Source organism: Drosophila takahashii, chromosome 3L (genome assembly GCF_030179915.1).
Source record: "Drosophila takahashii strain IR98-3 E-12201 chromosome 3L, DtakHiC1v2, whole genome shotgun sequence".
Taxonomy (NCBI): domain Eukaryota; kingdom Metazoa; phylum Arthropoda; class Insecta; order Diptera; family Drosophilidae; genus Drosophila; species Drosophila takahashii.
The window spans coordinates 16,227,729-16,238,001 of NC_091680.1; the positions used below are offsets into that span (position 1 = coordinate 16,227,729).

General features: G+C 36.8%; 1 protein-coding gene and 1 long non-coding RNA gene across 2 annotated transcripts; both read left to right on the top strand.

Moving 5' to 3' along the window:
• The first annotated feature begins 4,258 nt into the window (after window positions 1–4,258).
• LOC138913035 (uncharacterized) lies at window positions 4,259–6,043 on the top strand. The gene is made up of 2 exons (XR_011418609.1): window positions 4,259–4,475; window positions 5,808–6,043. It is a non-coding gene; the product is annotated as an uncharacterized lncRNA (long non-coding RNA).
• Window positions 6,044–6,753: 710 nt separating this feature from the next.
• On the top strand, window positions 6,754–8,834 carry alphaTub67C (alpha-Tubulin at 67C). The gene is made up of 2 exons (XM_017152607.3): window positions 6,754–6,913; window positions 7,369–8,834. The coding sequence occupies exons 1-2, from the start codon at window positions 6,911–6,913 to the stop codon at window positions 8,752–8,754; spliced, it is 1,389 nt and encodes a 462-aa protein (XP_017008096.1). The 5' UTR covers window positions 6,754–6,910; the 3' UTR covers window positions 8,755–8,834.
• Window positions 8,835–10,273: the final 1,439 nt, after the last annotated feature.

A 10,273-nucleotide genomic window follows, 5' to 3' on the forward strand; every position in this document is an offset into this window, starting at 1 on the left:
GGGTATATTTAAATAGGGTATGGTGAAAAAGCTCTCGCGACACACTAAAAATTAAAGGTACTCGCACAACTCCGCCAACACAAGCACACACATAAATTAACAACCGGAGTAGAGCTCGTATAACTTGCTCCCCGACTTAAAAGTTGTTGGCTGCAGCTCAGTTGTTGTTGCACCACTTTGAGTTGCTTACGAAAAGAAACATTAAGTTTTTTGTAGTATTTCTTAGCTCATTTTTGTTGTAATTTTTCCATTGTGATTGTAGCTGTCCAAAGCATTGCACTTGCCCAAACACAGATGCAGAATACCAGGGTAGCATTCGTTGAATATACTATACCACTATTTATACTGAAAACAAAAATTCGACATGGAATACGGTCAATTTTACCTTATATCATATCAATAAAAAGCCGATATGATTTATGTTAAATTTATGATTCAAACATGTCAATATGATATTTTATCATATCATATAAAATACCAAGTTTAGTATAGATTGAACAAATAATGTAAAATAAGATAAACATAATCTTTATTCATATCAAAATTATATGAATAACTTGATCTTTAAGAAATATCAAATATACCAGCACATATAAATCTGATCATTTGTCAATTTTTTTCTGTGTAGTCATCGTTAATCTTGATTGGTCGAACAGCTGCAGCCGCCTGCTGTTTGCTTAGGATTGTCCATTATTTTAAACAATTCTGGAAATTACTTTAAATGCAAAAAAAATTGGATTGATAAGACTTCCAATGATCTGCATTGAAATAGTTCTGTTAGTCGGAGATTGCTCATACGCCATGTTGGTCGAGAACCGGTTTTTTCCTCTTCCTTCCTGCCTTTTGATTTTGTTTTGGTCTTTAACTTCTCCGCGGCTTTGTATCATGCTAGATGCTCGTTTATTATCTATTTCGGTGACCCAACACTGGACCCGCCTCAGGTATTATGTAAGCCGAAGATCTGTCTTTTCGACTCTCTTCGTTAATTGCATAATTCCTAGGGTTTATGTTTATTATTAAAATGTCACAAGCCAACGAACCAACGGACGACCCACGACATAAAAAACCGCGCTTCAAGTTGGTCAAACTCTGGGCTGAAGTGATTAGTCAATAAAGCGAAGTGGCTTTCTTTGTTTATGTTTATGCAACCCGAAAGTGGAGATGGGGCACAGCATCCCTCTAATTGCGATCATCCCACAGTTAATCCCATGGCATCTATTTACATTTTCTTTCTCTTGTTGCTACCACTTTATTAATTATTGTTTTTTGCTTTTGGGTCCCCTAATTTGCATGGCACAATGAACAACCAAATTAATTTCTCATTGCATCACTGATTGTGCGATCCAATTGCAAATGTGGTTTCGAGAGGTGAAATAAGTGGGTAACGGTTGGTTTCCAATTTTTCAGATTGCTTTCCAGCAGTCGTTCCAGAAGAATTCAGCAAAAAGCAAAACAGCATTCTAATCAGATGGAAATTCCCAGCAGAAACCTACCTTCCATAAACTGATGATCTTCCACTGTTTGCACAATCAAATGACACATACTCACTAACAAATAGAAACAAAGTTTTAGTTTTATTTACGTTCTTACCTTTTTCTAGAATGAACACTTTTTATTTCTTAATGATTATAATTCATATATTCAACAAGAATTCAAAAAATATTTTAGTAATCGTTACCATTCAGATTTTAGTTATCAATTCCTAGAAGAATTAAATGTAGAGAGCGTATAATAAATAATGTCATCTAAAAGAAAAATCTACGATTTGATTGTGCAAAACTGTAAAATATTTTAGAGCGTTTTTAAGACTCGAACGTATTCATTAAAATAAGGTGATAGATAGATTAGAACACGTAGGGCATTATAATTATAGTCCAGCCCACGAAAATTATTATTTTACTCATCAATAAGAAAATACTATTCTATACTATCGCACATAGTCATCAAAGTATAACAATACTGCTTCTAATACTTCTTAGATTATAAAAATGTCAATGAAAATAAATTGTATTAGTTAGTTACTTTTTGTTATTCCCTAATATAATTGATTAAAATAAATATAGTAGTAAACATGATTATATGGTCAGATTTTTAATGTTATGTTCTTAAAAAAACCCCTTAAAGCTATTAAATTCTTTACATATAACTTCTAGAAACATTTTAATAATATTTCACAAGAAATGTGTTTTGATCGGTGCAAAATAAACAAAATCAGATATGCGCATATATGTATACAAACATCTGTATCATTTGCTTAAGGGTTCGGGGCTGACAAGTTTTACGATCGGGGTTTTTTCGCCGACTATAAAACCCCATACTGAAGCTAAGCTAAGTGGAAAAATAAGAGAGAAAGATGCGCTTAGCTTGACTCGCAAATTGGCACCCGGCTTTGGATTTTGGCTCCGTCTCCGGCTGGAACTACTACTACTGCGACTTTATTCGGGGAGTTTAGGGGGTTTACGGGGGATGGGGATGCCGAGTGCTACGAGGTACCAATCGGCGAACTGGCACCGTCTTAGGCCTGGGAATTGTGTAAAATGAATACAGAAAAAAACGGAGAAAAAACACACATAAAACACAAACTAAAAACGAGAAAAATGAATGCAAAAAAAGCAAATTCAATGCAGGTATCGGACGGATACATGCGAGTATCTCAGAAATACAATGCGCCAGTGCCTAATAACTGAACACAAGTTGATTTTGAGTGTCTATGTGAGAAATAAAATCAAAACAAATCACAAAAAGCTCATAAATAATAGCCACACAAAAAATGAACAACGGCAGCGACAACAACAAAGGTTTTCGGTCGTTAGCGCAGTTCGCCATTTTGGCTTGGCTAAAATTAGCTAATAACGATAAAAAATGGTAAACAAGAAAACCAAAATAAACTGAAAAAGTTACGAGCATATGAAAAGCAAGAGGAAATAAAAAATTTTGATTTGGTTTTTAATGTTTTCGACTGTACAGAAAATATTACAGTTATTTTTTTAATAATCTTATACTTTTTTTATATTTTAAAGGTTATATTTCATTTTATCATTAAAACTATTCAATGTGCAAACTCAAAGTTCGTTTTCTCAACTAAAAATAAACCAAGTCTTAGAATAATACTTAGTTATTAACCCATTGAAAAATCCTATAAAATTATACACAATGTGCTTCAGATTCCACTTCATTTGCTTACAACTTTTCCCCACTTAATTAGTGATCCCAACTTCCTAGACCCGTAGCAAATATTTTTATCGCATTTGATGTGAGTTGGTCACGGGAGAGTGAACGAAGCAGTAATTACAATTGGATTTCAAATGCTTCAACGATTGCCGAGGGGATTTTACTTAATTTTTCATACGTGTACCCTGTATAAATATATATATTCTGTATACTGTGTGGCTCTCGGAGAAACTGCGTTCTAAGAATTGAGCATCTTTGCCCCGCTTTTTGTGCCTGGCATATTGGAACGAACGTGCGACCGAGCGATTAGCACCTCATCGTTAGAAACTAAGCTCATCCGGAGTTACCTGTCTGAAAAAAAACAGTCCCGCAGCCCTACGGAGGTGGGCATGCGATGAAAGCATGCCCAAATAAATTAAGCCAATTTGGACAGGAACAATAGAAGTTTTTTGTATGCCTAGCAGTCCGTAAATTGACAGAGATCTTCATTCGTGTTGTTCGTGCTTTCCTCTCTGTTTCCCTAAATATGCCAATTAGCGACGCTCACAGGTGTGTGTACCAGTGGGTATATAGAAATTTATAAATTAACATGGACATAAACGGATATTGTTATGGGTTCTGGTACCCTTACAAAGGTTATCATTAATTTTTGGCATCCAATTTAAACCTTTAGAATTTGTAAGAAAATCTGCACGAAAAATTCCAACTAATTCTTAATGATACAAGAGATCAATGTTGATATACATTGCTATAGGCTTTTTATCCCTTTTTGTAATTTAAAAAATCATTGCCTAAAATATTTTTCTTACCAAAAAAAACCTGCCTACTTTTTTGAGTTTTTTTCCGAGAGCAATTATCTTATTTTTATAAAATTTAGATAGTTCAGAAAAAAGTATAAAAAGAAAGGATTATCTAATTCTGAAACCAATAAATCTGAATTCAATAAAATCTCCTCATTACTATGATAATAACTAAGCTCTAAACTCTAAAAGAGTATATCCGCCGTCGACTATATCATTCATATCTCTCGCTCCTCAGATATCATTTTTCATTTACATTGTACTCCATTGCAATTATCACTTTTTTCGAATGCGGATTCGTAAGTTTTCTAGTTCAGCCAGAGATCGCTGCGAATGTCAATGACTCGTCATTGCTGTAAGCTTTTTGGATTGGAACTGCCGCTGGCCGGAGCATTTACCGCTCTCATTTGTCAACGCCTGCGAAACAGCCGCAAGTACAACTAAGTACATACAAAAGAGCCGCCCTCAATGCCCACGGAGCGTTGCGCTTTTAACGCTTCTCAGGTATTAATTGCCCACCAGATCACGAAAATATGTATTTGCTAGCAGAAGAAAAATTAACTACATTTGTAGCCGTACATATTTGGCTTAATGCGGCATTTAAAAATGTTAATTGAATAGAGTTACGGTAATGGAGGAAGCTGACTTGTGGGTGTGTGTTTAGGAAAGTGATTTATGAAAGTTTTGGAAGAGAAAATCAAAATAATTCTTAGTTAAATAGCTTGTACTTATCGTGTGGATTATTTGGAAATGTAAAGATAAAGAAGACTAGGCCATCAATATCATGAATCAAGTGAACCAAATCTATTGTATTACATTTATTAAAATACCTTATAATTTTAAGATTGAAAATTAAATGATTAATGCCCATAAATTAATATCATAATTAATGTAAATTATTTGAAATGCATCATCCCTTTTTAATGGATGATATTTCCTTACATTTATCTTGTTAGCCATTAAACCTTTTGTCTCACCTTCTGATCTTCAGGACAAAGCAGCCCCAAAGTACTTTGCTGTCCAAGGCTTTCGCACCCAGGTGCCAAATCCGAGAAGTCTCGTGGTCGCCAATGTATGGCCTCATGAAATCGCAAAGTCAAAGCCCTGCTTGAAGACCCGCAGTGATGGGATACAATGAGTTTTCAAGTCAAGCGTTGTTCGGGGACATCCAAGTTGATTTTTCGACGTTCTCAAACAATGGTGGCACTTTTTTGCGCCTTGTTTTTCATTGCGCATTCACTTAGCAGCTGGAGATTTTCAAAATGAGATAACACCTTACATTTTGGGGATGGGTTTTTTTGTTTTGTTAGGTATATTTTGGGCGATCTTTTGCCATCGTGCGACATGACAAAGCTGAGAAGAAAACGATGGAAAATTCGTTTAAAATGCAAGAGATTATGCCGGGCGTAATGATGGGGGTAAAAAGTGAGGAAGGTTATTGTGGGGCGCCACAAATTAATTTGCACCTTTCGCCTCTGCCGCAGCGCTGCAGCAGCGACGTCGACTTCGGCAGGCGGTGAAAGTTGCACATGCAAATCTACAAAAGAAAGAAAAACTGCGAGCGCTGTCGGCAATTAAAGGCAACTTTGTTGCACTGAGATGCAAATTTAACATAACTATTTTCCTGAAGGCGTTTAAGCAATACAAATTGTCATTTACAAATTTTTACATAATTTTTTTTGCATTGTTTTTCATTTTATTGTAATGAAAGCTTAATTTTAAAGAAACATTTTTTTAATAAAAACTAAATGATTATAAGGACTTATAGCTCTTAAGCTATTGTCCCAATTTTAAATCAAAAACATTTTTATTATAATATATTAAATTTTCTTTCAGTGAACAGTGGCAGTATAACGTGACTGAAAATAGTGCAGCATCCAGAGCAAACTCTTTTCAATTTTAGATGCATCTCAAAAGGCCAGGGGAAAACTTTTCCCGTCTTTTTTTTAATCTCCCTTAGCCGGCGGCTAGGCTATTATGACCAATGTCATAATCTCTGCAAAACAGGGAGCTTTCCACGATTCGCTTGACTTATGTGCGGATCCATTGTACATAATAAATATGTAAACATATTTAGTGACTGTATATGTGTGTTTAGCGGGCACAACGGTAATCGTAATTTGTCATTTATTTGCACTTCGCATTTGAGTGATCGCCGCTCGGCTGAGGAAGCGGAAATAAGTGCAGACTGCAGCGGGTGCATTTGGGTGTTTGATTGCATTTCACACAGTTACTGAAACTCTTCGAGCATGTAAGTCAGTTGTTAAAAAAGCATTGTGTTATATTAAACATTTTGGAGTTTGTCTTAAAAAAAATTACAGGTGCTTTGAATCCTAGATAAATGTTACGTTGAATTTTTACCATTTTTATAGTTGCAGGGCATCAATTAACTAGTTTACTAAGCCGTAATTTTAATGCTTTTCCAAAAGTTATATTAAATTTAAAAAAAGTTTTTTGAATGTTTTTTTAGTTAAAATTAAAATTTAGGGTTTGGAAAAATACATTTTCAGTGGGTGTTAAAAAGTTTAAATGGACGGCGCCAACCTACAACTCCAATACACGAACCACAATGTAAAATGCTCAGCCTTGACATAAACCAGATTTACGTAAAATTCAAAGAACATGTTATTTTAAATATAAATTTCGGGGAAAAGCAGCTACGATCCCTGGCTAAAAACTGAGTTTTATCTCGCGTTTCAAATTTGTATCGATAAGTCGCCAGAAATAACCTGGAAAAACCATGCAATGATGATGGACTGGAATTTTTGACATTTCTCTTTGGCGCCTTGTAACGGAACTTTTCCAGTGACTCCCCAACTAGCCAACCTGAAATAGCACTTTTCGCGTGGCGAGACCAAAAAATATTAAAAAGAAGGTCCCGTGGAAGATTTTAATTTGTATACCCCGATTTTAGCCCAGCAAGGAAGCACACAAATAAAATGGTGAGATTAAAATGTTCCTGGTATTTAAGTTTAAAAAGGTAAAAGAGTGGGAGGTCAAACGGAACGAAAGTGGATAAAGAAAGTTATAACCACCGTAACTCGGAACATTATTTAAATTTGTCTTTGCTCTGTTATAGCAAATAAAACTTAGGCAAATTAAATGATCTTCAATATTAAATTTGCATCGAATATTCATTTTTTTTGAACCCCTTTATAATTATATAGTAAACGAAGCCAAAAATCGTTATTTATGATGATCCTAAGTTCTAAAATAATATTGTTCAAAAACAACTAAGTGTCAAATATTAATTTAAATTTCTATTTACTTAGTATTTAGTAAAATGTATATTTTTTAAGTAAGTGAAAATATTTTGTATAATGAAAATGCAACCTAACCTAACTTTAAACTACGCCATTGTTTCGAACTCATTCCATTTTTATATATCTCCTTACAGCGCGAAGTGGTCTCCATCCAGGTTGGTCAGTGCGGCATCCAGATCGGCAATGCCTGCTGGGAACTGTACCTCCTGGAGCACGGCATCAATCTTGACGGCAGCCTGAAGACCAAGGAGGAGCTGACGGCCAGCGGGAGTAGTGCCAGTGTGGGTCACGACACCTCGGCCAATGATGCCCGGACCTTTTTCACGGAAACCGGCAACGGGAAACAGGTGCCCCGCTCGATTTTCGTCGATCTGGAACCGACGGTAATCGATGACGTAAGGAATGGCTGCATGAAGGATCTCTACCATCCGGAGCAACTGATCTCGGGCAAGGAGGATGCGGCGAATAACTATGCCCGCGGTCGTTACTCCATTGGCAAGGAGGTGATCGATAGGGTGACCTCGAGGCTGCAGAAGATCGCCGAGCAGTGCGATAGCCTGCAGGGATTCCTCATCTTTCACTCGTTGGGCGGCGGTACTGGCTCGGGATTCACCTCCCTGCTGGTGGAGCGACTATCGACCGATTATAGCAAGAAGTGCAAGCTGGACTTTGCCGTTTATCCCTCGCCCAAGGTCTCCACGGCTGTGGTCGAGCCATACAATGGCCTGCTGACCACCCACTCGACCATGGATCACTCGGACTGTGTGTTCATGGTGGACAACGAGGCCATCTACGATATATGTAATAATAGTTTGGGCGTGGACAGGCCAGCCTATAGCAATCTGAATCGTTTGATTGCCCAGATAGTGAGTTCTACAACGGCCTCTTTGCGTTTCAGTGGCTCGATGAATGTGGATCTCAACGAGTTCCAAACGAATCTGGTGCCCTTCCCCAGGATCCACTTTCCCCTGGTCGCCTATGCACCTCTGATGTCCGCCGAGAGATCGGCCCACGAACAGCATGCCATCACGACCTTGACCAATGCCTGCTTTGAGTCCTCCAATATGATGGTCAAGTGTGATCCTCGTCAGGGTAAATTCATGGCCTGCTGCATGCTTTACAGGGGCGATGTTGTGCCCAAGGATGTGAATGCAGCCGTATCGGCCATCAAGTCCAAGCGGCACATCCAGTTCGTGGACTGGTGTCCCACTGGATTCAAGATTGGCATCAATTACGAGAGGCCCGCCTATGTGCCGGGTGGCGATTTGGCCAAGACTTCGCGGGCCTGCTGCATGCTGTCCAATACGACCGCCATTTCGGTGGCCTTCTCGAATCTGTCCTACAAGTTCGATCTGATGTTCCGGAAGCGGGCCTTCGTCCATTGGTACGTGGGCGAGGGCATGGAGGAGGGCGAGTTCACGGAGGCGCGGGAGAATATCGCCGTCCTGGAGCGGGACTTCGAGGAGGTCGGTCTGGACAATGCCGAGGAGGGCGGTGATGAGGACTTTGATGAATTTTGAGAACACATAACAGTTTACAGGCCCAGTCACTCCAATATCCAATCTGTATATGTAAATAATAAAGTAACAATGCGTTTAAATTACCATGATTTTAATTGGGTACACTCAAAATAAATTTAACCCTAAATTTTAGAAAATCGCCATTAAAATTTCTTTTTTCTAAATACAAGAAAGTTATTTCTAAATCTAAGGAAATTTTTCTTAAGTCAAGAAAGTTTTCCTTAAATCCAGGAAGTTTTTCTTAAATGTAGAAAATGGTTACCATGAACTAAAATCACCCTAAAATCTAGAAAAAATGCCCTTAAAATTAGAAATTATTTTCTGAAAAATAGAAAGGCAAACGAAAATAATAAAATATATTGGCAACACCTTTTCTAAAAATGAGTGTCCTAACCCTAAAATTAAGCTAACCCTAAATAATAGAAACATTTCCTAAAAAGTAGAAAGTTTTTCTAAAAAATAGAAATAGTTGTTTTCACATGCTCTGGCACACCAAAATGTTCAATGCCAGAACTTGTCAGCTGCCGGCCAGCTGTACTCGTGGCGCAGACCGTTAAAGCACTTGGTTAGCAATCGAATCGCCGCGGGTTCGAGTCCCAGAGCAAAATTTTTTAACTTTTTTTTTAATGTTATTTTATTTTTTTTAATTTATTTTACTTTATTTTTATTTATTTTTTTACTTTTTTTTATTCCTTTTTTTATTGATGGTAAGCGGTAAACTAAAAATAATTAGGTTTATATTCAGTTATTTACTATATACTACACATAATATAAATTGCGTTAGCATAAATATATACATATGTATATACGTATGTAAATAAGTAAAACGCGAATGGTCAAAATTATGCAATTAGTATTCAAATGTGTTGTCCGCTTCACCCTTTACATACATTGCTCGGTTTGCCACAGCAAGTTTAAGTGCTACAATGGCCCAGTATGTAGGCCATTCGCTCCTCGCGCGGGAGACCCGGGTTCGATTCTCACGACGGACAAGTAAAAAATTGTAAGTTTTTTTCATGAACATAAAATATTAACTAATCATAATTTCTACATTCCCAATCTTCCGCAGTCCCGTAGTCCACATTTACAACCACATTTGGCTTTGGTTAGATAAGAAATCCAAGCGCAAATACATAATAATAAATACATAACCTTTAACATTCACAATATACAAGACACACAACGCCTGCATATGTATATAGGGAAGAGTACATAATATAAACGTATATACAAAAAAAAATCATGATTGAACATGTTTTTTTGTTTTGTTTTTAATTTCTATTTTTTAGGAAAATTTCCTACTTTTTAGAAATTTTTGCCCTTAAATTTAGTAAAATTACCCTAAAATTTAGAAATATGACGTCAAAAAAAATCAAAAATATAGAAAAATTTGACCCTAAAATTTAGGGCTAGCTTGTCTTGAAGACAAAAGTAGGGCGATTTCCTTGACTTTAGGGTTAATTTTATTTTGAGTGTACGGGGAGAGGGTTTCTTTCGTAAACTTTCATTAACAGAGCAG